This window comes from Drosophila rhopaloa, unplaced genomic scaffold (assembly GCF_018152115.1).
Source record: "Drosophila rhopaloa isolate 14029-0021.01 unplaced genomic scaffold, ASM1815211v1 contig_13, whole genome shotgun sequence".
Taxonomy (NCBI): Eukaryota; Metazoa; Arthropoda; class Insecta; order Diptera; family Drosophilidae; genus Drosophila; species Drosophila rhopaloa.
Window position 1 is genome coordinate 13,191 of NW_025335006.1, and position 27,191 is coordinate 40,381.

A 27,191-nucleotide genomic window follows, 5' to 3' on the forward strand; every position below is an offset into this window, starting at 1 on the left:
CAGTCGCGCGTGTTATGAAGATGTTAAGATCCCCTGGTCAACCCCTGAAATACGTCTTAATTGTCTGGGGATAGAACCATGGAATGGACAACATTTTATGGGTAGTACTACATTCACCTACATTCGGTTTCCGGCTGTTTGCATAATTCCGGGCCAGCGCCTGTTTGCTCAACTTATTGTTTTATGGCCCCCGGTTGTGGTAACATGTGCCAAAGGACATCATTTTGTGGTGGTAAACGACTGTCCAATGCGTTCTCATAGCCCATAAATCATTGGCCAAGTTGAGCTGTTTGGCCAGTGAAATTTATGTTTATTGTCCGAAGGGAAAGATAAAGCCATAGAAAACACATTGAAAATGTATTCTACTTACGTTAATAATGTAGGTTAAATTGGAAATTTAAAAGTTTTTAGGGGATTATTGGGGGTCTAAAATTATTGGGAAAATGTATAAAAAATATATCAGCAAATTAATCCTTTCCCCCATAGCAAAGTCATTTTTTTGTTCTTTCTCCTTATACATTATGTATATAATATATTTGTAATAACTCTCTAGTGTATATATAAATTAAAATAAATAAATACATTTTTTTGGTTTGTGGATTTTGTTTGTTTTTTTGTTAATAATAATTATCATTACCATCATCATCATTATCATTAGAGTTATCCTCGTCGGTAAAAACGCCGCCCTCGTCCCATTATTTTGTGTCTTTATCTCATTTGCATGCTTGGTTGTTCGAGTTGCTGGTTGCTGTGGTTTTGGTTGTCGCGGTTTGGAGCTACAGTGTGTCGTTTACCAATTAGACCGAATTATCATGATGCAGTAATAATAATAATAGTATATTGTTTAACATATTCCGCGTTTGTCCTGCCACCTCTTGCACATTCCCCCACCCAACTATGCCTATCTTCCCTAACCCTCTCAACATTCTTTAGTCGTCAACGATTTTGTGGTTTATTTAACAAACAGAGCAACAAACAAAGAATTGCACAACAGGAGCAAGTGTTCGATTCTCCAGGATCAGGATGCCCCGGCGATCTAGCCACTCATCCTGCTTCCTTCGGGACTAGCCAACAAAGCGCTTTCCGTGTGGTTTCCGGTACAATACGATTCGGTGCTTATAGTAATAAGTATCGTTCGGTCTTTAGATGCGAATCTTGAGCAGTTTGGTTCACTAACTTATTTGGTACTGTTTGCGTTATCGGCTATAATGCTATATATGAGTTATCAAGTATCAAGCTGAGTTCCTAGCGCACCTTATGTCGAAAGCTATTTATACTTATCGGTTAATGTCGAGTGTTCAGGATTGCGAAATGATAAATGGCCGATTGCTTTGGAGCCGTATGAGTGATGTCTTGTTTTTGGCAGACCCAAAATCCTAGACTGGCCGGCCCTAACCTACTTACACGCTATATGTATATCATATACTCGTAGTCGCGTTTCAGATTTGTGTAAATTATTGTTATGTACATTTAGACATGCGGTTCTAGAAGTCCGAGCGAGCGGGCGTGAGAAGTCCTGCCATTGCTTGTAAAGTTCGTTGTACAAAAGCGGAAATCAGGAAAATCATAACCAGTTGCTGTGGAAAGTCGGTAAATAAATAACACAAAAGGCAACACAAGTTTTAACTTTAACTAATCATGTGGTTTCTCTTTTATTATACTTTTCGATTTTCGCATTTTGTTTGTTTTTCTTTCTTTTCACTTGCCTATATATTATTAGATGGTACATATACATATGTAGTTTATACGCTAAGCTAATTATTTTGTTTAACAATAAATGTATAGCTGCTTGACTCCGTCTTCTCCTGCTCATCATCCATCGTACTCCATTGTCTGTTTTTTATTTTGCTTACGAGTAACAACGAAATTTAGCTGCAGCTTCTTTGCATTAAGGAACAGAAAATTATAAGGAAATTCTATTTCGAAAGAACATAAACGTAATAGGGAAATTCAAATCAAAAATCAAATTTAACAAATTTTCATTAATTAAAATTACAAAATAATAATAATTGACTCTCTAAATCATAGATGTATTTTATGTGTAGATTTCATCGGTCTTAAATAAACAGATTTAGTGGCTTTCCTCGAGACTTGTGTCACAGAGCTTTACACGAAATTTTGCTGGACAAAACTAGATATAAGACTCGCGCCAATTCTGGCAGCAGATTTTTGGGATCTTGGGGTCCAGTGGGCCAGGCTGTCCAGTCGGTCGATAGAGTTTCTGTTTCTGTTCTAGCTTCTGCTTTCGGTTGAGATATTTAACATAATTAAAACGCATTCAATTAAGCACACCAAAGCAAGGCGATATTTGAAATTTTGAATATACTTTTTGGTAGCAGCTTTGGAAATAATCGGTTAAAATAGTATTGAGAATTCCGGGAGATTCTCTTGCTTTAGCGTGCAAATAGGTGATTTATTTGACTTCGTCTCCGAAACTTCTCTCAGTCTATTTGCGGTCCTTTCGAGAGCCCTCTCGGAACTAAAGTCTACCTGAATATCCTATATATGCTTGAGAAAGGGAGTGGAAGTTACGTATCGGTCGAGTGTTCAGTTCGAAAGTCCGTTTTCGGGGAGCCGTCGTTGTGTGTTAATTTATTGCTTCTTCGGGTACTCGTTTTTTTGTTTATTAAAGACTATTTGTAATGGCACAAAATATACAGCATTCAATTCTTTCCTTCTGTAGCGGTTCAGTTATTGTAGCTATATCCGTACAATACTCCTTAACTTTAAAGAGGCTATATGCTATGCTTTGTCGGTTTTCCCCCCTTTCCCTTCGCTTTTCTGCGGAAGATAACATTGATGGCTTCGCTCTGTTTCGCTCCCCGGATCTCATGTGGTGTCTATGGCGTGTGGATAGTTTGGTTTGCTTCTGGTGACTTGTGGATGGTGAATTTAGTCCCTGCCACGCCCCTTCCTCTCCAGCTGCTACCAATAATGTCCGACAACTCTGCGGCCAGCACTCGACGAGTTCTATGCTCTTCCTGCGCTGCTCTTCCGTTTCCATCCGTTCATCCGGTCCACTTCATCTGGTTTTTATGGTTGTCAACTACTTTATGTTCCACTAGATTAGGTTGCTATTTATATTTATCTTAGGTATGCCGTTATGTGTAAGTAGTTTTTGTTTTGCTTGGGTTTTCTATATTGATTTTCCGGTTGGCTTTACCGCGGACGCGAACCTTTGTAGTTCGGGTTCGGATGGCGACTGGGATGACGCGCTGGAAAAAGCGAAGTAATCATTAGCTTTTCTTATTTAAATTTAAGATGAGTTAGGGAATAATAAGGAGATTTCGCAATTACATTTTGAAGGAGTTAAGCCATGATCAATGCTTAGATTTCAGTTAAATCTAATACATCTTTTACCAGATAAAACAAAACCGTATATCCAGCGTTGATATTGCTAACTTACTCCTCCGATCAATGAGACTACCACCAGTTGGGAATTCTAGCTTTGCATGCAGCACTTCGGCTACTGTTCAAACCAATCACTTATCACTTATGCACTTGCTCACCTTGTATCATCATTGTGGGATACATGCCGGCCACCTGCGCCATTTGCGGCCGGATATCGTTCGACGGAGATCGTCGATTGTTGGGCAAGGCCACCGAGGGCTAAAGGATATGGAAAACACAAGTTACACTTTAAGGAACTAGAACTAATTAAGTGAAAACTCACATGGGCAAAGTACGTCTGGCCGTACTTGAAGTACATGCCCGACGCCCCATTTGGATTGTAGCCGCCGAGGGCGGCCGCAGCGGCCACGCCGCTCAGCACCGCCGCCGTGGCTTGTTGGCTGCCAGCAGCTGCGGCGGCGGCAGCGGCGGCACTGTGGTGCAGCTGGGCAGTGGGAATGTGCGAGCGGGCGCCTCCGCCTCCGCCACCCGGCTGAGCCGCTCCCGCAGCTCCACCTGCTCCGCCTCCTAGTCCTCCGGCCGGACCGCCTCCTCCTCCGCCGTAAAGCGAGGGCGGCGAGGCATTAATGGCGGCTCCAGTGGCCTGGTCCACCACCACAAATCCTCCAGAGTGGCTGACCAGTGTGGGTTGTGGCTGTGGCTGCGGTGGTGCTCCTGCGTTGGGCGTGTTGGCAGCACTGTTGCTCTGGCTGCCCACAATACTGTTGGGCGAATTGTTGCTGCTCTCGTGGCTGCCACTTCCTCCTCCATTGGCGCTGGGCGAGTTCCGCTGGGAGACACTGCGTCGGTAGTCCTGGTTCATGGACTTCTGGCTACGGAAGCTGGCGGCTCCTGCGTTTAGGCGCACTGGCGGCTTGCTTTCGTAACTGGGGACTCCGGGACTCGAGTTCGTCGCATAGCTCGGTGGTGGTCCACTGATCAGCGGCAGCTGGTTGGGCTTGTTGTCCCGCTTAACACCCATCGTATGGGGTGGAGGGCCACGGTGTTGGTAGCTACTGGGTCCGCCGGATGAGGAGGCACCACCCAAGCTCACGCTGCTCGGAGAGGCACGCGGCGTGGGCTCGTTGTTCGAGTTGAGCAGTGGAGTCTTGGCTCCCGAGGGGATCCCCCCTCCCAAGGGCACCGAATGCCTGGGATTGTAGCCACCTCCTGGGTGGTATGGCTTGCGCACTCCCACTGAGGCACCGCCTCCATGGTTCCTCTTCTCGTAGGGCGAGGTGTAGCCCTCGTTGCTGTTCTGGTTTTGGTAGTAGTGCGGCGTGGAGCTGTTGCTGTGGTAGCCCCCGCCTCCTCCTCCGCCACTGCTGCTTCCCGAGCTTCCGTTATTGGGAGCCGGTGGAGTGCTGAACAGCGGAGCCTGTCTTCCGGGATTGGCTGGCGTACTGGGAGCCGACTGTGAGGCGCCCTGATCCATGCTTCCCTGGCTGGCCGGGTAAAACGGAGCCGCTGTGATCAGAGCGTGAGCGTGGGGAGCACTCTGCGGCGGTGGTGGTGGCGCCGCCTGCTGCACCACCTGAGGAGGAGCCGCTGGAGGACCTCCTCCCGGGCCGCCGGCTGCTGCTGCCGCCGCCGCTGCCGCCGCATAGGGGAAGATATTCGTTGGGATCAGTGCGGTGGCGTGTTGAGCGGGCAGCGCGTACACATGGGCACCGCCCGCACCACTGAGATCCGTGCCGGCTGGCGCACCACCGTGGGCCAGCGTCAGCGTGGGCAGCGCATGATATGTGGTTGTGCTGGCCGCCGGCGCAGCAATGATCTGTGCGGAGCCCGCCGACGGGTGATGGGCACCCCCAGCATGAGCCACCGAGCTCGGAGTGTAGCTGGGATTGTAGTGGATGGAGCCGCCGCCGGGCGTGCGCTTCACCCGGGTGCCATAGCCACTGGAGGTCACCACGGACCCGTTGCTCGAGTGCTGCTGCTGCTGATGGTGGTGCTGCTGATGCGGCTGGTGGTGCTGTTGGCCTGAAACTAAGGGGTAAATGGATTTTATAATGTGAGCTATAACACAACATTTGGTAACCCTACCTGACACCACCGTGGGTGGACCAGCGGCTGTTCCAGCTCCCGTGTGCGGCGCCTGCGGCTGCATCGGAGCCACCTGACCCACCTGCGGCTGACTGGCCACCATGGGCGCGGCGGCCACCGCCTGTTGCGGCACGTAGTACGAGATGGGGTGGTAGTACGGGTAGGAGTATTGAATCGGGTACGGCGCCATCGGAAGCTGTTGCAGCTGGGCACCTCCGCCCGGTTCGCTGGAGTAGATCAGCGGCGCCTGGTAGATGGGCCCGCCATTGGGAGCCGCTGCCGCCGCGAACTGGGCCGTGGGATAGGCGGATGCCATTGGCATCACTGTGGCGGCTCCCGGGCCACCCGGACCCGTTTGGTAAATGGCCTGTGCCGGGATGAGTCCCTCACGCGGCTGTTGGGCCGGATCGAAGACAGGTATCATGTAGGTGCCGCCGGGTATCTCTCCGCCTGCTTCTGGGGAGGCGAATAGCGTCTGGGCGGGCGGATGGCTGCTGGTGGTCAGTTGGAAGAGCGGCTGTGAGGCGCCACCGGCACTGGCCACTCCAGGTTGCGGATAGGCGGCATACACCATGCCCTGCGGCACGGCATAGATGCTCCCATCGGGCTAAAAAGGATAAATCGAAGATTAGTCTAACACTGTGCAAGAATTCTCTACGATAGATGGACTCACCCCCTGCTGATATGTGGTGGCGCAGTAGGGCGCCGCCCCGTTGGGCGTGGTGGTGGTGTGAAAGACGGTGGATCCGTCCGGCGCCTGGTAGCTTTGCGTGTACGTCCAGGTGGTGGTCTTGGGCTCCTCGACGGCGGCACTGGGTCCGTGGCTCTGGCTAGGAGTCTTCACCTCGCACTGGCTGTAGGGCGTGCTGCTGGGCGACACCGACTGGAGGTCGCAGTTCACTTGCGTGGCCATCGGCAGAGGGGTCTGGCTCGATGGCAGTTCGGTTATGCCCACGGAGGAGGCGGCGGAGCCGGAGGATGAGGGCCCGGCCAGTTGCTCCTCCTGTTCCTGCTCCTGTTGTCCGACAGCCTCCAGCTCCAGCTTCTCGCCCACGGCACAGCAGGCGGGTATATTTGGACTGGTGGCCTGGTTCTTGTACTTCTGCACCTCGATGCGGTCGTAGTTCTTCGTCGAAGTGGAGGTGGTGATGCTCAGGCAGGCGGTGGCGCTGGTCAGGCTATCACAATCGTCGCCCTTGAGGCTCCCAGTGTCGCCGTTGCCCGACAGTTGCTGCTGCACGGGCATCGGCTGCTGCTCGTAGCTCTCGTAGCCCTCGGAGCACTCCATTCCCGGCGACTGGGCCTCCTCCTCCGCATAGCTCTCGGTGGAGCTGCAGGACAGCTCAGTGTTGGCATATTGCTGCGGTGCCTGTTGATGCTGCTGCTGGGGCTGCTGCAGCTGTTGCTGGTGTTGCTGCTGCTGCTGCTGTTGCTGATGTGGCGACGACTTGCGGTAGTTGCTGTAGCCGCCGGAGGAGGAGTTGCCCTGGTTTTGCGACTGGTACTGATTGCCCGTGTGCTGGAGCGCCTGGTTGGGCGGCAGATTGGACGGGTCGTAGTGGTAGATGGAACTGCAAGAATCGGACACTACTCATCAGCTTTTCGTATTTATTTGATCACATTTTCACTGATAGGATTGAGTGTGTTATTCGGGTATTTTGTCTCGCTCGGCAGCATGCAACGTTCGAATAGGAAAATTATGTATAAAGAGTATAGAGCTGCGATTAAAATAATGGTAAAATCCATAGCAAATGTCAAAAATATTAAATTATACGAAATTTAGGACTCAATCCAAAAAATTATATATTTTATCTTTAAATTTAGAAAGGTTAAAGGTGTTTATTTGAGTTCTTTAAAAAAGTATCTAACCGTAAAGATACAAATAATTTCTTTCTTTTTAAAATGATTAAGATTTTTATTACATGTTTTACCTACTATTATTTAAATCGCAGCTGTAAAAAATTATTCAAAAAGAAAGTACAGTCGACACAAGCGGCTGCTGACAGAGTTGCCACAGATTTGCGGATATTTATTATCTTGTATGTTTTTTTCTGCAGTGTGTTAGGGACGCGACGGCAGCGACAGACATTTAGTATTATATAAAAGTAATCGAAAAAACAACAACAACAAATGGCTTGACTGATTGGATTGAAACAATGCGAAATGCAAATTGAACAAACAACAATTAGGGTATGACGACAACACTGGCAGACGTTAGACGATAACACACGATACATTCAACTCATTCATTCGATAGCTAAAAATCTTGACTTTCGATCAACGCTGAAGAGGCAAGCTTGGTGATTAATTTTTTTAGAATGGAAAGAAAGGGTGGATTTGGATTATATAGTGGAATAACGCCCATTTGTGTAGTGTTCATAGTGTTGATGAGCGTGAAAGATAAAGGCACAGATCGATAGATATATAGAGAAGGTGAGAGGCGAATAGTTATATTCGATAGCAGTTGGAATTGCAGTTGGTGTCGGGTAATTTAGTTCGAGTTTAGGCAGATAATTTACAAAAACAACATCAACAAGTTTTCACGAAAAATGAAAAGCTAATAATATTGCATATTTCACATATAATAACGTATTAATATTTATGGTAAATAATATGAAATAACATTGCTAAAGTTATATAAGTATATTTTAAATATGGCTAAATATTTGGTTAGGCTTCAAGCAAATAACTTTTGCGTATTGAACACAGATATTTATGTAATTATTGAACTAAGATATATATAAATAATATATGTTTTATTGTATAAAATTTGTATCTAAGCGTACAATTTTCTCATAAGTATTTTATTAAATTGTTGCCCTTTATGTTAAATAATATCAAATATTTTATTCATTCCTTTTAGTTGTCATATAATTTATATTACGTTAAGAGTCTGAGCAAAAAGTGGAATAAGATATGCATTACTACAAGTTTTTCTTGAATATTAAGTAGATAACTTTGATAAGTATAAGGTTTAACAAAAGCTGAACTATATTTTTAGAAATATACATATAAAACTGTGTCCTAAAGCCGCATTTGTCGCTCTATTTTTTGTTCGAGCTTAAATATGTGTAAATCGACGAAAGAAATAAATAAACGGATATACGAAAAGCAATTGCAGTAAACAATGCGATAATTTTGCAGCGATTTCTGTATTATATATTTTTTTTTAGTTGTTTGTGTGGTTTAATTTTCTTTGGTTTAGTTTTTGTAAATTACCCGTCTGCATTGACAATTGGTTGGAGGGTTTGCGGATCAATGAGGACGCTGCCAATTGGCACATTCGAAATGTCTGTGACGGCCCAGACGAGTCCCGACGTTCCCGACGAGGATGGCCCATTAGCCACGGTGGCTTCTGTCCCCATTTCCACGGGGGACGCGGCTGCAATGGCTCCTGATCCTGCACCGCCGACAACACCACCACCCAGTGACATGGGTGGCGGCCCCCGGCTGTGGGTCACCATGGGTGGCGGCGGTGGGTGGTTCAACTCCGGCGTCTGCCTGTCGCTGCCGTAACCCGTGGGCGATGGAGTCACGGAATCGGAGCGCACGGACTGGGTGCGCGTCTTGTAGCTGGACGGGATTTCAGTTGGAGTTGGTTTATATGTTGGTTGTTGGTTGGTTCAATTGTTGTTGTTATTGTTGTTGTTGTCGGGGGATTACATACAAAAATGTTTTTGGTTTGGTTTGGTTTTTTTTCGGGGTATTTTTAAGGTTGTCAATTTAAAATTATTCATAATTTAAGAAATGGAGCGAGAGCGATTTTGAGTTTGGGTACATGGACATGGTTTTAACATAAAGTTTCTTTTAATGACCGGCTTCACTAGGCTTTTGATACTTAAAAAAATGAATACTTACTTGGCTGAGGAATATATTCATTTGTGCACCTTTTACTTATTGTCTTTTAACAAATACAATTTTAAAAAAATATAAATTAAACTTCCAATTAAAGAAAAATTTTGCAATTTAAATTATTCTTTCTAGAGGCACTTTTAATTTTTGTATTTTCAGAGCAAAGTCTTTAATAATATGATTTAATAAGAAATAAAAGAAAAATGAAGTACTATCTTTGAAAAATTAACGATAATATAAAACATTTTAAATTATTACAAATAATGTATTTTATAAAACAAAATAAAATTACCCAGTGAAACCGGTTGTAGATGATGTTTAAGAGACAGACTTCTGAGCTACTCACCCACTGCTGGAAGGAGACAGCCGCCATGGAGTGCTGCCAGTAGAGTCCTGCTTGACGAAGCCCCCGCGTCCGCTTTTGATCGAGTTTGTGGAATCCCCACGCGGCAGGGAATTGTTGCCAGGTCCTCCTGAACTGGGAGGCCCGCCGTAGTTGCCAAAATTGTGCGACTTGGGCACTGCTCCGCCCGATCGCATACCATCGCGTGATTCCGTGGACTGCAAGTATTGATTTGAGTAATATAATTTTTGGTCATAAATAAAACGGAGGAATTATTCAGGTATCTGCAATATTAACTCAAATATTTGTAGACTTTAACAGGGTTATATTTGCTTTCCATACTGCTTTTGACTCAAACTGTGGCTCTTATTTAAAATTAAGGACATAAATAATAGTATCTCAGAAAGTGAACCTAGAACAAATCATTAAATCGTGATTGAATTATTCATATTATTATTCTTTGCATAAATTCATTAAAATATTTCCAGAAACTAAAAGCTGTATCTTTGACTCTTCTGAGTGCCTTGAAACTGCTGCTTTAAATATGTTTTAAGCTATGAAAATTCTAACTAGTTATATAAATTTGAAGCTAGCTAAGATCTTGAACCCATTCAACCCTCTGCTCTAAATCAAATGGATATTAGAAATCGTACATTCTGCATCTGGAGCATCTTTCCATTGGGTCTCTTGGGCCTGGGTGGCTGGTTCTGCTTCTGCTGCTGTTGCTGCTGCTGTTCCCAGCCGCCGTAGCACTCCTCCTCGCCACCACCAGAGTAACCCTCATGGTTTCCCCCCGTTCGACTGAAGATGCGGCTGCGCGCCCTATCGTAATCCTCCTCTCGCTCCTCGAAGCTCTTGGCCTTGCGATCCATGGAAAGGGGGCACAAATAAGGCGATTGACGCACCTCGTCGAAGCTGTGCGTGTCCCGCTTCAGAATTGACTTGCGTGCATCGTCGCGCACCAGCGACTGGAAGCGGATCTGAAACAGCAATAATTAAGAAATTAGTAAGTACTGTATGCGGCTGATGTGTGGCCAAGTAATTACCTCTGGAATACGCGTGTTCTTGGCCACGGCCACAATCACACACTGCTGCGTCTCCGTGTCCACGTTGTGCTCCATTCCGAAGAAGGCCGCCGTGCGATGGATCAGCATTCGATTGTACGAGGAAGCTGGCGGAAAGCGATACTCACAACCGCGACTGTAAGGGAAAAGGTAAGGAGAACCCATTAGATTTGCAGAACTAACAAGGGGTATCTTAGGACAACAAATTTACAATTACTTAAACTTACTTAAAACCTGATTTTAAATCACCCCAAAAAATGGTAAATATTATGTATTAGTCTCCTTTTTTTTTACATTTTTGTCTGGTTTTTATAACGCATAGATCAGAACTCACCTGTTTTCCTGGACGAACTCCATCAGATCCTTCTCGATCTTCAAAAGGATGTTGCGGTCCTTGGGGTTCTTGTTAAGGGTGTCCCGGAAGAACACCAGCAGATCGGTCCCGCCGTAGTCCGTGTACTGCTCGCTCGAGTTCTCTGATTGATGAAAGACTAGAATCAGTAAGTGATGAGCCGGGGTATTTGGCCACAGACGAAAAGCCGCCACTTACCGCGCGATATGAAGCCCGAGGTGTTGTTGCTCGAGTTGTTGGACAGTCCGTTGTTGGACATGTTGTTGCCACCATTGCCGTTTCCACCGCCGCCGCCTCCTAAATCGATACTCCCTGATGAACTGCCACCGAGATTCTTCAACCGTGGTTTGTTACCTTTGGCATTGGTGTTGGCGCGATGCTTCTTTCCACCGCCTCCACCTCTGGGCTCATAGTGATACTGCTCGTCGTCGTGGTTGTTGCTCAGATTGCTGTTCTGGCTGGACATCTCGTGGCGCTCGTGACGGTCGTGCCGCTCCGCCGCCTTGTAGTTCATCCCGGAGTTGTAAATCACTCCCGCGGAGGAGTTGTTGTTGTGTGGCTTGTTGTCCAACCCGTTGGCCTTCAGATCCACCACGAACTTCTTGCCACTGGCGTTGTTATTATACTCCATGCCGCTGCCATTGCTGTTGGTGCGATTGTGCTGCCCTCCGGACTTCTTTGGGGGCGAAAGCTTCGGGAACTCCGCCTCGTTGCTGAGTGGCACATTCTGCTGCGGCTTCTGGGGCACATTTTGTTGCTGCTGTTGGGGCTGCTGACTAGTGACAATCACGGCTGGCGTCTCCATCAGTGGCGAGTTGCCCCTTCCAGTTGATTGTGCTTTGCTGTTGCTGTTGATATTATTATTGTTGTTATTATTGTTGTGCTCGTGGGATTCCCCCTGGAGCTGCTGCTGATCGGAGGAGGCAGCCCGGGGAGTGGGCGTGCGAGGTGGCGATGTGGACTCACGCATCGCATGGCTGCGGGTGAGATGTTTGCCCTTCATGTTGCCCTGGAAAACAGTCGAGGGTGAAGTAATTAGTTTCGAATTAGTAGCACGGGAATGCCAAAGTTTACCAGGGGTGAATTTACGGGGGAACTCAGGAGTCAAGGTTTTTGGAGCATAAAGGTTAGATATCTAAACTAATTTCGTACAGGCGAACTTCTGAAGTCAAAATAGATAAAATACCCTATTAAATGATATTTTATTTTGTCAGTAGTCTATCAAGTTTACTTTGATGTTTGGTTATTTATTAAAAAAGCTTTTAATTTCACTACTATTTTATTCGTCTAACTTTATGTCGATATCAAGCAATTCCTTTTACAGAGGCTCCACTTTACCCACAACAGGCAGGCGTTCAAATTCAATCCATGATGCAATTGCTGGCTCATTGATATGTAAAATAAACTAAAGGCCCACTCACACCGGAAAAACCGAAAAGGTTACCGGGGAGTTGACTCCGCCTGGTTGCCGTGCTAGGCTTACAATATATGAAATGCCTTATACACATTGTATACCCAACCTACGAGCAAGATTGCCTTTTGACATTTCTGGCGCGATGAAGGACAGGGCAGAAACCGGAGGATAAACGCAATCAGGCGTTCAGTCAGTCGGCCAATCGTTCAAGTTTAGTCATCAGCACATTAATTTCGTGCCTTAATTATTTGCTCGCCCCCATCGATTTTCTGGTATACGAAAACAAACAGAATCTGACATCATTAATCAGCTGTTGAAGTCACTTGACGTAGCCACAGGCTAAATTAACACTTGGCGAGCAAGTAAGGACTAGGTATTTTTGAAATAGACAGCTTTGGTCTTAGTATTAGCAAATTGTTTACCACCCTGAAGTTGTAAGGGTCGCTTTATTGTTTTTCTTAGTACATTTTCAAATGTTACACTCAAAAGAGCAACTTTATTGCCCAGTTTATTTATTGCAAATGGCAGATTTTCTAAATGAAAAACTTAGCTACCTATCCGCAGTGTTGGCCAATTTTCCAATTCTTCGAAGTGGGCTTTCAAAGTGATTTCCAGGAATCTGGTACGCCCATTTAACTTTCATTGTGGAAAAATCAATAAATCGACCTTGGAGCCACGCAGCAGCACCAAAATCACCAGCAGCTGCCAGTGGGTGCTTCAACATTTTGGGGGAGGGTGGGGAGCCGCTCTATCGCCCAGCACATAAACAATGATTGACGATAAATCCTGCATGAGCAGTTAACCAAGGCAACCGACCGAACGCCCGACCCAACCAAACCACCCACTCGACTCACACATAGACCTTGAACTCTGTTGGCAAAAAGCGCTTAGGACTGTCTGGGATTGTGGGGCAGTAACAACTGCAGCAGGAGCAATCAGAAACACGTTTACCAATTGCAACACTTTAGCCATTCGGGGTCGATTGGGGAATTTCCAGCAAATGCGATTCGCAGAAGTGAAATACCACTTCCACCCCCTCCCCTACCGCATATAACCCATAACCCCCCTGGACTGCCAGTGACCTGACCCAGTTTGTTAGACGTTTTTTGGGCGTGTATCCTTTGCTCGAGTTCAGTTCACGGCTGCACTTATGTGTGTGCATCCTGCGAGAGGCATTCGAGAGATGCGAAGGGAACTATGAGAGAGCGGACATCGAGAGCATTGCCGAGATGAAAAGTGGAGAGCATGCGACACCTGACAAGACCTGACCTATTTAGGCCACCTCCATAACATCTGCATTTTATATTAACCCATTTTACTAGAACAGATATATAGCTTTTCAATATGCTTACTATGTATATTAATTTTTGACCCCACCTTTAAGAGTAATGTAGGTTCGTATATTGGAAACTTGTCATAGAATATATTAAATAGGTATTTATTAGCCATTTAAATTATTAACTCTTTTTATTAAAAAAATAAGTAATTGAACAAACTACAATTATGGTGTAGGTGAATTTTACTTGAATTTTTAATAAATATAATATAATATAGCTTTTATGATCGCTTCAAGCATTTATGTTCTTTTATATTATGTGATTATAAACTTTCCATACTTGGGAGCTATTCTCTTTATGAACCTAGGTTTTTTAAGAATCACTACATGATTCGGGCAATGGGTAATACTCACTCGTCTATTGCCGAAGCTGTTCTGACGGCCCAAATTGGCAGATCCGGCCGTCTGGCACTCTTCGCCGCAGTTGTTGTTAAGGCTGCTGCTGCAGTTGCTCGAGATTGTTACAACGGAAGTGGAGGAGGTTGCCGTTGCGGATGTGGCTGCTGTGACTGTTGAGCCGGATGCTCCGGAAGTCGCTCCTGGTCCTGCGACTAATGGTCCTGATACCGATCCCGATCCTGATCCTGGTCCGGCGACTCCCACTCCGGATGAGTTAGTATTTGAGGCAACGGCGGCGTTGGCACTGGCAACAACAACAACGGCAGCCGCAGCGGCCGCTGTTGAGGCAGAAGCGGCAGAGGATAAATTGGTTGGAATATTCGTAGCTAGGGCTACTTGAGATTTTGTGGAACTCATAATCACAGTTTATGTCAAGTGTACTGAAACGGAACAAGAAATCATAAAAACAAGTTAGTTTATTTATAGTTCTGTATTCAATACAAGTCAATCATAAATAATAAAAGAATATCCTTAAGTAAAAGAATCAGAATGTTGTATGGGTTGTGTAATTTGTAAGAAAAAAAACTAACTGAATTGAAAGTTTTACAGTTTAAAGGCAAAAGTTTCAATTTAATTATTTTTGATTTTTTTATTGAGAGAATTTACAAATTTTAAGTTTATTTACTGGTGTTTAAATAGCTTTTGCCATTAAACCATGTTTTTGTTGATATTTAAAATTTATAAACTCATGATGATTACCTCAATATATGAGTAAGACTATTGCATTTTGTTTACACGGTTTTATGTAGCTCCAAAAATTTGTTAACAAATTTTCGTTTATGGTTAGTTTTGTCTTTTATTTTCTTTTTGTTGTCTGCGGCTCATAAGAATGTTTGCATAGTTTTCTTCAATATATTTGTACGAATATTTAAGTTTTTCTTATTATTCTTTCAGAAAATAAATCATAGTTGTCGAAAAGTTGCGGCAGTGCAGTTGAGAGAATATTATTTTTTATAAAAAAGGTTGAACCGAAAAATCTCTGACGCTGTTGTTTTCACTCGATTTGCTTTGGTTTTGTGCGACTTAGATTAGTTTATTTTTAGTTTAGTTTGTTTATAAGATGCAAGGCTTAGTATTTGTAGATAAATAGTTATTGTATTGGATTTTCGTAGCAAAAAACTTTGCGAAGGGAGGAAAAATAAAACACTATTTTTGTTTTGTTTTTTTGTTATTGTGGTAATTGAGTTTAAAACGTTTTGGTTGTTTGTTTGTTGTGTTTTTTTAGAACGTTGTTTATCACATTTACACCATATCACCGAAAATCAGAAGCTGCCCTCGCTTTTTTTTTTGGTCTATACACTTGCTTGATTTTCCCAGTTATTTTGTTTAAAAATTAATTCATTTATGCACTAAACACTTAAGTCTCTATTTCTATAATTAATTTATATATATATGTATTGTATATTGTATAGTTAAAAATATTTTAGTTAAAGCTTTCTTTCTTTCTGGTTGTTTTGTGATTATTTCTCTCGCTGGTTTTTCCTTTGTTTCTTTTTGTTTATTGAGATATTCCTTTCTGGTTGTCTATATAGTTCAGGTTCTTTGAGGATTTCTTTGATTTCCTGTTGTTTCCTGTGGCACACATTTTACTATCTGCAAAAGTTGGAGGAAGTTTAGTCGAGGGTTTTTCCCCAAGAGAAAAACGCGCAGGCGAGAGAGAGAGAAGTCGAGAAATCGAGAGAATCCCTCCGCAAAACTGTGTATCCGTGTGTATCACACACTCGCAGACAATATGACCTTGTTTACGATTTATTTTGATATTCAAAACTGCACGAACCAAATGCCGAGAAAATTTCATGATGCGAATATTGCCCTCAGCACGATTAGAAGGGTGGATATTCGCCAGCTCTCTTTATCCTCAGGGCTCCCTAGCTCCTGCCGAATATCCTTATAAGGACACCCGACTGGTTCCCCTTTTCAGCGTTATTATCTAGAGTTTTGATTGCCACAATTTATGGAGTAGGTAGCTAATTTGGTTCACTTTTTTTGCGTATTCAAGGGGTTGTGTGTGTTGTGTGCCCAAAAAATGTTTCAAAATTTGATGTTTATCTGTCCGAGTTGAATGGACTTTGCATAAATAGCAGAAGTAAGTCGGTGTTTGCGATGGCAAGTAAAGGAATCTTGTGAAAGGGCACATAATTTGAGTATTTATAATTAAAAACTGTGGTGACGAGTACGGGAAACAGAAAATTCCCAAGAAATAATATAACAGACAAAAGAATCTTTGGTATTCTATTCCCAGATAAACTTAAGTTGCTGGGAGTTATACAATTCAGTTAAGGAAAATTGGTTTAAAAGACTTCTTATGATTGTAAGTTTTCCTACAAATTAGTATATTGGAAACGCCAATGAATTTTAAATTAGTTAAGAAATTAATTGATATTCCAAAAGATTTGTTAGAAATTTCAAATTGGTTTGATTTAAATAAACTTGATTTTCTCATAAAAAAAATTATAAATACTCTTAAAAATACAATTTAACAAACTACACTGAAAACTGGTTAAAGGTCTCTCGAAAATTGTATGATTATTTACGTTAACATGATGACATTTCAAACAGCCTTTGCCTTGTTCTAAATCCCAATTATGATCAATTATGATTTTCCTATCGTTTACACAACACATTCTTTTGCAAATACTTCTAAGAAAAGACCCTGAAAAGCAAGAAATGATAATAGAAACAAGGCAAACGGGGGAATAAATGGAGGTTTTAAAGGGCCCTCCCCTTTTCTGGCCAAAAACACCTGGCCAAATGCAAAATGCCATGACAGTCGCAGTGAATCTTTTATTCTGGGAAATACCCGCGAAAAAGGCGAACCGTGTGGAAGCGAGAAACGAGGTTTGGAGAATCGCAGAGGAAAAGCAGAAAATCAGAAAAGTGGGCAGGTGACAGATGACGTAGCCGCCTTAAAAAGAAACACGCATACGACGTGTGGCACACGACCAAAACGAAGGTGACGACGACGTCTTCGTTTTTCCACCGCTTTTCCCTTCCCGGCATTACTGCCTTTGGTGGAAACGAGGCAAAGGCAAAGTTCGCCAACGAAATTTGGGACAAGAGTCGGAAAATTGCATTCGGGAGAGGAATCGGAATCCCGAGAAGGGGGAGTGGAATTATGGGTTGCATGTGGCACGGTATTACGACTTGGCCTTCCTGCTGTTTAGCTGTTTACAGCTGCTCACTCACTCGCACCCCCGCCCTTTGACCCCTCTCTTTCTTCGCCTATCGGGGTCTCCTTTGCTCGACCATCCGCTGAAAGCGACAAACAAAAAGCTTCCTCGTAGTGCGAGTACTAGGAAATGTGTTGCGGTCGTCTAGTCTGCGGAGAACCAAGTTCAAAGCGCCTGCGTGGGAGAATCCGCGGAAGAGAGTGAAAGAGCCTTTTGGAAAATACACTCGGAAAAGTAGTAGCTAAGTCAATAAAATGTTCCTATAGTAATACAGGTTGCCCACATCAATAAACATCTCATATAATGTAAGAATTTTAATTAGTAAATACAATATCCAATTGAATTGTTTCAAAGTGTATTTTTATGTGCGGTACATTTAAAAATAAAATACTGGAACTACATTTAAAAAATAGCATTTAAGAGCAACACAAGTTCTCTAATTGTTATTAAAAATTAAATGTCATAAAGAGTTTATTTTATATTTATATATGTTGACAAGCTAGTCTATACGTAACATATGTTTTAATTAGTTTTGATTCTATCTAGAAGTAAATGAAACGTTTACATTTTAAAGAAACTAACTTTCAATTCAAAATAAAAAAAATTGTTGTTATTGTTTGTAAAAAATATGTTGAAAATTTAAAGTGTGAGTGGAAAAGGGTTTCCAATTTAGTGAGCAAGCAATTTTTCTGAGTGTAACCCATTAGAGAGAGCATGGCGTGCCTGCACTTTAGAAGCTCAAGCAGGAAGTTGGCTGCGATGCACTCGCAAAGGCGGCGGAAGGGAAATGGAAAAAGGAAAATGAGGTAGCGAAAAAACCCCAACAGCGCGAAGAAGAAGAGGGCCAAATGGGGCGTGCATTTCCACCTAGAGCCAAATGATTATAATTTGTTGACAAGTCGATGAAACGTTCCAAACATTCATTTTTCAGCCTCTCACGCGGAAAACTGTTACTAATTTGTACGGCAATACGTCACCGAATTAAAAAAAAAAAGAAAATTAAACATACGAAAAGAAAAACGAGCCCGAGAGAAAAGACCCGAACCCTCATATGAGTGTGCTTGTGTGTGTGGGGAAAACGTGTACGACTGTGTATGTATAATACACCAAAAAGGCCACAAAAAAAATTGTCTTTAAACCAAATGAAAATTCCTCGCGACTCGAAAACATTTCTTTTTCCCACACATTTCTTTGCACTTTTTTGCATACATATATTTTTAAACACTCTGCCCGGCAAAAAGGGGCTTCCTTTCTAACTTTACTTATATCCATTTACCACTCGCGGTGTCTACAGTTTCACTAAACCGATTTTTTATTTTATCTACGCGCGTGCCATTTGTATTTTTGTATATTTTTTGTATTTTCCACTAGCGATTCTTGTGTGTTGTATTGAAGACCGAAGAACCCCTACCAAAAACACCATTGTTCCTCTCTCTCTCGATTTTTCCTTCTCTCTCTTTTTGTTATTTTTGTATTTTTTCTTGAAAAACTAATTTTTCTCGGGCACCAATTTTGCTTGCCTCCGCTCGTTTGCTTCATTGTGAAAAATGTATTTTTAAGCTGCTGCTGCTGCTCCTTCGCTTTTTCTATAGATGTTGCTGCTGTGGATGTTGCTGCTAGTGTTGCTGCTGTAGATGTTGCTGCTGTGGATATTGCTGCTGCTGCTGCTGCTTTTTGTACGGATGACAATGACAACTTTGGCAACGGCTGCGACAAAAGCGACGACCGCTGGCGGACATTATGGGAACACGGCCGAATGGATACTGGGCCAATTCGCTGGCGAAAAGTCTCTTTTTCTCCAATGTTCTCTCTAGAATCTCTCGGCTAAAAATCTCCTTCGTGCTTTTCCCCAGAAGGGTGGTAAAAAAAAAACGCGAGAGAGCCCTGCGAGTGCGTAAAAGCTTCGTGGAAAACAGGTTAAAGCGTATAGGTCGCCCCCTCTCTTTTACTCTCTCTAGCCCCCTCTCGCTCGCCTTTTGTAGCCCCCTCTCTTTCTATAGCTTCCCTACTATATAGTTCGCCCGATGTCCCATGGCCCAGAGGCAAAATGCTGATTGGGGTGGCATTTGCCAGAGTCTCTCCACTCGCGATTCACTTGAAGAAATTATGTTTTCAATGGGTTAACCAAAAAAATTATGGGGATAATTAATTAAGTTATTCGCTACAAATATTGTTTTAACCCTAAAACACTTGCTCAAATTATTATTTGCATTATGTATAATAAATATAATAAATCCTTTACAAATTTTGCGATGTTAACTACCTTAAGACTGGAAAAAATAAACTTATGATATTAAATATTTTTGATAAACTATTATATCTGGAAATTGGCTTATAAAACAAAGTCATTATTACTGTAAATTGCCTATGATCGAAAACAAATTGATGCACACATTTTTCTCAGTGCTCTCATCTACTCCTTCTTGTTGCTGCTACTCCTGGTAGCTATTGTTGTTGTTTTATTGTCCTTCCTTAGTGCGTTTGTATGCGTGTGCTGCGTACCAACTGCAGTTGTTGTAGTCCTTCTGGTTACTGGGCATCTCATCCTTTATGCTTTTTTCCGTGTTTTTGCCTATATATCCCTATATCCCTGAGCTTGGTTCTGTGGCTTCACTTCCTAGCAGGCCACAAAAGGACCTTGGACATGTGAACAGGAGTGCGTGAGAGGGAAAGGGAGAGAGTTCTGGAGAGAAAGAGAGAGAGCGAGGCAAACAGGAATGTTTACGGCACAAAAACAAAAAACTCCATAAAAGTCGATGATGTTTTTCATGCTCTACCTGGAAATCGAATTCAATTTTAATTGAATGTAAATACTAAAAGAGATTTGCCATCAAAGCAATCTAAATCTGGCTCTCAAACACTTTTAATCAAATTGTTTATTTGAAAGCCAGCACACAAACGACTGGAAATAGTTTCAATAAAGCGAAAACATACCAGAAGAGGTCCTTTGGACTGGGAAATATCCCTTTGAGGTTACATAATAATAACCAAATACGTATAATCGATAATTATTAAGAAAACAAGTGCTTGGATTAAGGACTAAATACCTGATTTTATCTTTATGTATCTATACACGGTGTTTAATTTCATTTAAGCCAAACATGAACCTTAATCTACCACTTACAACTTTATCCCATAAATCATCATATACCCTATATGCGAACATAAAACTTTTTCCAATTCAATTACCCTCTCAAATCACTGGCAAATTGGCCAAAAAAGTGTCCATCAATTGAGCCTTTCTCCGTCTCCGTTTTATTGACTTTTTTCTTTCCCCGTTTCGCTTGCATATCTGTCAATTTAGAGCCTGAAATTGCATTTGATTCCTGGCGGGATACGCCAGTTATTTTATTTGCCCCCGACTCTCCTCATTCCCCGATGATGAATGCATTCATCATTTGAGTGGGCAATAAAAAAGCTTTTAGAATCTCGTTCCTTGAGGGGAAAAATAAATAAACTGAGGGGAGAAATGGAGGGATAAGTAAGCGACAGTACAGTTTTTGCATTGTTGTTGATAATAACGATAAAGCAGGAGTAATCACCAGTTTGCTTCTTTTAACTTAGTTTTATGAGAAAAGTTCAGGAATGCTTTAAAATATTGTAGACTCCTCTGCGGAACATATTATTAAATATAAAAACATATTTATTTGAATCGAAATGAGATAATTGTCGGGTTTTCATTATTTTAAACTTAAGGCCAATCAAAATATTTGTATTTTTTATAAATGAACAATTTGTTTATGCAAATTTTAAGAAGATAAACCAATATAAATAGTTATTATAGAGCGAAAACATAACAGAAGAGGTTCTTAGAACAAAATAGTTACAACAAATCACAAGGGTGGAAACATAAATATTTAGTTTGGTGCATTGTGGCGTGCATCGTGCAACTTTTCGGATGAAAGTCAGGTGAAGCGTGTCCTAGATTCCTCTACAAACACAAGCGCACCCATACAACCACAAACACTCATAGAGATTCCACCCCGAAGTATGAAACATAATTTTAGTGCAAACAACGCAATAAGCTCGACTTTTTTGTCTACAGAGACCTTGAATTCAATCAAAGTTTTTATCTCGTTCTGGCTTTGTATCACATCATATGCGCACCCTCTCGCTCTGGCAAATTGCAAAGTAATTTGCATCGATTAGCCAATTGAGTCCTGGGGATTCCCCTTTCTCTCACTTTCAGCTCTCAAAGGACTTTTTTGTAGTCCTCACAGCATCTGGGGGATGTCAAATGCGTTTCTCCTAATGCGTCGTAATAAGTAATTTATGTAAAATGCTGGGAATACCGGAAATGGTATTGAAATGGACCGGGGAATGGTGGCAAAGGAACAGAAAGAGAGAGAGGGAGGAAACAGGACGAGACTGTTGCTCCTGTCTCTTTCTCTCCTTTCGTTAAACGTAATTGCACTTTCGTGAATGTCGCGCCTTTCGCCTGCAATTGCGAAATCTTATTTGGGTCAACATGGAGAGATAGCTTTCTAGAAGGTGAGAGAGAGAGGGGGCTACAAAGGGTGAAAGAGAGGGACTATATAGTTGGAAAAAGAGAGGTTTATACCTCTCAGAAAGAGAGAGAGGAACCGAGCTTAAGCTCGTCGCACGTGTGAGCTTAAAAGCGCATCTCATTTCGAGGCCAAGTGCCGAGTACGAGGATACGAGAATACGAGGCTTCGAGGATACTCCCAGCATCCGTCTGTCACTTCCGCAGCAACTGCAGCATCCAAAAAGGAGGTTGGGTGCCTTTCCGGGGGAGGAGGTCATAGTGGGGGTGTCCAGTGGGTGTGGCCTGCATTGGCCCAGTTTAGTTGGCCCACAGGCCAGAGATATGCAGATGCAAATGAACTGATTTCCTGCTGGAAATTCAATTTTAGTTCGAAGATACCTGTATTCCCCCAGTAACTAAATTTCTTAGACATCTCGCAATAAAAGCGGGAAACAGGAAATTTAATTTCTTAGCTCTCATTTCAATAAAGTTTCAAAATGTATTATTAAATCTAACTTTTTATAAAGCCTTATATTTTTTGTATGTATACTATACTATTCTATACTATTCACTGAGAAATTGTATATAAATAAAAGGAATGTACAGATTCCAAGTTTACTTCATTCTCTATAGTGAAGAGACCGAGCAAATTGCTTATATATGATTCACAATTAAAAAGCGTACTTGGTTGCATATTGAATGAGTATTTTCCTCAAAAGGTCAAAGAAGACGCAATCTCGGCGTTTTAAAAGCAACCAAGAGAATTGAATAATAGCTCCTAGATTACTCTTTAGTTAGTCACAGATTTTCGCACTACAGGATGCGAAGGAAGAGAAGAGAGATGGCCATTAAAGCCTTTTGTGACGATCCTGCTGGGGATATTAAGCAAGCAAATCTAATCTAATTAGCCGGCAAATGTCAAAGCAGAGTCAACTCTTGTTCGGTATCCGACCACTTTGGACCCCCTTAACCCCCCATCGCCCACATAGTCACCTGTTTAACACCTCGACAACTGACTGTACACCCCCGCTTCGTTTTATGGCGCAATTAAAATGCTAAATGCTTTACGACATCGCCCATGGGGGTCCTTTAATTAATTTGCCTGCGACAATGACTGTCTCGTGTCCTGACGACCATGAAAGGTGTTAACAACAAAACGCCTGGCCAAGAATGGAGGTGAAAGCAGGCTGGCAAGGACATCGTCACCTCCTTTCACTTAACCCAGACAAAAACGCAAGACAGACAGATGGAAGAGGCGCCCCAGAGAAGTCTTCATTTAAGCGCTCCTCCAACCTTTGAATTTCGCTAAAACCTAAGCCCCGCCACTTCTCTCGCCTGATTATGCCAGCTTTGATGGATATAGTCACGATTAACTAGCCCTCGAAGGCTTTCTCTACAACACTCATACTCTATCATATCTTGTGTATCTTATCTTATAATGTGTTTCCCACTGAATAAACATAAACACAAACCAAGCTGCTTTTTAATTTAATTTAAACCAATTTTAGCCATACTCCACATTCTTCAACATTGTGTCCACTCATTTTGGTTTAATTCTTTCTGACAACTAATAAAATACATTCATTTTAGCACATTCGTTGGTAAGCAACCAATCCACAAATATTTAAGATCTCAAAATCGTTTAAATCTGCCAGCATCTGTCTCTGCTTTCCTTTAAGCTGACACAGGGCTAAAACTTTTAAGGCCACGTTAAGCAACCTTTTGAGTTCTGCGACACATAGCGCAATAAGCCGGGCTAAGCAAAAAAAAAAAGCAAGGCAGAAGGATCCAGACTAGCAGATGTCCTGTAAGCGGGTATCACCCTAACTTCTATTCGATCAGAAAAATATTAAAAGGAATAGAGAAGCCAGACTTCAAGTCTCTTTAATCATTCATTTGGCGTATGAAACATGCCCGTTGCACAAAGAAAGGGGCACCTGGGAACCGACATTTGGGGCCATTTGATTGTTGTCTTTGGGCTTCCCCGGGTATCAGTCCGTGTAGAACCAGCCAGAGCCACCTGCGGGAATTATGAAATATGCAAAAAGCATCTGCACGGGCCTAGGGGCACCACCAACCCATCCGACCACCAACCACCACCCACCATCCCACCTCCCAGGATCCGCTGGTGCGGGAATAGAATTCGCTTGGCATCGCAACTTTGTCTGCAGAATCTAAAGAGGAAAACGGGGGAAAGGTGGGCTGAAAAGATGGGGCTGTTGAGGCCAAATCAGAATCAAAAACAAAACTGGCGTAACCGATGTGATGTGATGTGTCTGCTCTTATCACAGACGATTATTCATAAGGTGCATCAGAAGGAAATACAGAGGAGCTTCGTTTAAACAAACATTTTAAATAAAAAGTAGTACATTTTTCATTTACTATTAAAAATAACTAATTTGATTTAATTTGATCTTCCAAATAAGTTACTATATTGAAAATAAGGAACTGTAGTCTCAAAATATATTATTTTTGTGCATAATCTTAGTGTCCTGTTGAAATTGCTAGTACTTATAATACATTTTAAAATAAATATATATTTTACAATGCCAACGTAATAACGTAATCATTATGTAATTGCAATAAAAATTGTAATGCATTAAATTATCATTTTATTTTCCAAAAATGTATGAAATATACAACTAGCAGAAGTTCACCTGTCACAGAAACGAAATGCTAAAATCAAAAGATGTGCGGCTGCCAGAATGTGTTTGAAAATTCAAATAAAATAGAATCCGATAGCAAGTGGCATGAGCTAAGGCAATAAATTAATTTACACAAATTCCCAACATTTTCGGATGAAAAATACTTCGGTTCCGCGGCTTTATGCAGTAAGATTTGCGTTCAATCTTTTTTTCTTTGTGTAATGACTGCGAATCGGACGGACGAAGCGAATCGGAGCGCAACAACAATCGACTAACTAAGTAGCAGCAACAACTGCACAAACAACAACTACAACATGGTGTGCCAACGACGACATTTCGTTTATAGCATCAGCCAAGATATATCATCATCACCAAAGCATCGTCACCCAAAAACATCACCATCGAAAGAAAGCCTCATCGAATGCAAATATCCAAATAAAATAATAAACAGAGAAAAACACAAAACAGCGACGTTTAAGTATAAATTTATATCAATGCATACAGTTAACACATTGCATGAAGAACAAATGAGTGAAGCCAAAATTTTGAATTTATCAGTAATTACTTAAAAGGGTATTTTATTCAATATTATTATATTTTCGTATATAGCAGCTTTTTAAATTGAGTTATTTAAATTCTAAAAAATTTTGATAGTCAAAAAATTATCTGTAAACTAGAGCTACTAACATATTGATCCCATAGATTTAAAATTAAAGATTAGGGCTCTATATTAGGGCTCTTATATATATATAAACTTAAAAGTCCAAAGGCCGCTCTTTCAGAATTTATTTATTTTTCAGTTCCTAAACCACAAAATATATATAAAATTACAAAAAATAGTAATAAAGTAGAATACAAAATAAAGTAGAGTCATTCCTATTGCCCGGGTTCGCTTTTTGGGAGAGCAAACAAACAAACCAGACGGTATGATAGCGACGCCACTGATGTAAGAGAATTGGAGACAAATGAGAGATATACCCAGGGAAACAGGGCAGGGGAGGGGGTGATATGGCCAGCCTAGTCGGATGATTCGCAAAATAGATTTTCAATAAAGCTACTCGAAAACGCCGACAATGGCGGACGCAGGCCAAAGAGCCATTTCGAATCTATTTTAAACCCAAACAAAAGCATTCTCTATAAATCGAGCAAATGCGAAGAGGAAGAAGCTTACAGAAACTGTCGGCTAGAATGCGATATGTCACCAGAAGTTGTGGGTTCCGATCGAACTGGAGGTAGTTTATAAAGGTTTGGTAGTCTAAGAAATTACAGGTGGTATTAGCGAGTGTGAAGAATTGGTTAAGAGGTACAAATTGGGGTTTAAATTAATTACCGGCTTTAGGATTGCAAATTCTTGTTATCAAAAGTACGGTTTTATTTTATTTTATAAGTTGAATCCGTAGAAAATTAGTTCTAATAGATAATCTTTCTGATAAACTTAATCGTCTGGTTTAGTAAAAGTAAGGCTTAATTGGGGTCAACTTCTTGACATACTCCTGATATCCTTACTCTTGGGATACTCTTTACCTTTCCAAATTTTTGGTATAGTAAAATGCAAACGCAATCCTTTGCTTTAAGTCGGGTTTCCCCTTAGTTTAATAAGGACCAAGGCCATTAGATCCTGGTATCGGCTATGTTTTACCCTTTTAATAAAAGATTGAAATATAAACTTTTCTCTGGTATTTTAAGTCGGGTTTCCCTCATCAAGGCCCTGATATCCTGGTATAAACAATACTATAACTTTAACTACGCACTCCGCGTACAAAGATCGCTGAAATCCCAATTAAGCAACTCCAATTAGACAAACAGCCCGAAATCAGATAACGGGGCCTTCCCGGCAGCACCACTGTATAGAGTATATGATTTACAGAGTAGGTGATATGTAAGTGTATGTGTGTATATACTGCAATCGAAAATGCAACCGCAGCCGGCGCTCCAGAACACGAAAATATTGCAATTGCGAGTTGCAGAGACACCTCTAGTTTTTAATACATATAATTTTGCACCGGTGAATACCGAAAATTGATAATTTAAACGATTTTCCTGTAAATTTTCCTTTGAACTCACCATTTTCAGTTCTGCTGGCCATTTCTTGTCGTCGTTGTTGTTGCTTTTCCTTTGCTTCGCTCTCCTTTTGTTTTTGGTTTTTCTTCGCTTTTTCGAGTTTCCCGAGGGGGCAAGGCGATCTGAGGGGGCAGCACTGCAGTTGTTAGATGTTTTACGCGGTGTTTCCAAGTTTGTTTAGGCCTTTGTGGCACGCATTTTCACTCGCGGCCCTATAACATATATATATGTTTATTAGAGCTGGAACTAGAATCGATTTTTTCCCGATACTATCGGTGCTGCTAGAAATTTGGCAACACCGACAGTAGTACATATCGAAGCCAGCTAATATCGATATTTTTTAGCATATTTTCAAAAAACTGGCAGCACTAGTTTTGTTTTAAACTATGTATTTTTTTGGCACCATAAAAGGGAATTCTCCAAAATAAATAAAATAGTTAAGATAAGTTAAGTATATTTAAGTTAAGTGAAGCATATATTATGTAAAAAATAACCGGGGAAATCTTTAAAATGAATAAAAAAGTAGTGACAGTAAAAAAAGGGTAACAACTATGTAAACTTAAAAAAATTATTTGTTTTCCAAACATTTAAATTAAAAAGCGATAGTCTAATATTATCTTTTACGACCAGAAT

The 27,191-nt window shown here is 41.9% G+C and overlaps 2 protein-coding genes across 8 annotated transcripts; both read right to left on the bottom strand.

Annotated features, from left to right (window-relative positions):
- Positions 1-1,620: 1,620 nt before the first annotated feature.
- LOC108037147 (protein encore) lies at positions 1,621-26,802 on the bottom strand. Of its 7 annotated transcripts, none has more exons than XM_017113656.2 (14): positions 26,562-26,802; positions 14,152-14,576; positions 11,402-12,056; positions 11,246-11,344; positions 11,030-11,171; positions 10,678-10,831; positions 10,285-10,611; positions 9,635-9,849; positions 8,656-9,009; positions 6,110-7,007; positions 5,437-6,043; positions 3,674-5,379; positions 3,510-3,609; positions 1,621-3,215 (listed from the first exon to the last, which is right to left on the bottom strand). In XM_017113656.2, the coding sequence occupies exons 2-14, from the start codon at positions 14,551-14,553 to the stop codon at positions 3,160-3,162; spliced, it is 5,715 nt and encodes a 1,904-aa protein (XP_016969145.1). In that variant the 5' UTR covers positions 14,554-14,576; positions 26,562-26,802; the 3' UTR covers positions 1,621-3,159. The 7 variants fall into 7 exon arrangements, with proteins under 7 accessions (XP_016969145.1, XP_016969144.1, XP_016969142.1 ...); XM_017113655.2 differs by having other exon boundaries at positions 11,030-11,186; XM_017113653.2 differs by lacking the exon at positions 26,562-26,802 and adding exons at positions 14,896-15,789; positions 18,874-18,965 and having other exon boundaries at positions 11,030-11,186; positions 11,246-12,056.
- On the bottom strand, positions 18,977-19,115 carry LOC108037149 (protein javelin). The gene has a single exon (XM_017113659.1). The coding sequence runs from the start codon at positions 19,103-19,105 to the stop codon at positions 18,983-18,985; it is 123 nt and encodes a 40-aa protein (XP_016969148.1). The 5' UTR covers positions 19,106-19,115; the 3' UTR covers positions 18,977-18,982.
- Positions 26,803-27,191: the final 389 nt, after the last annotated feature.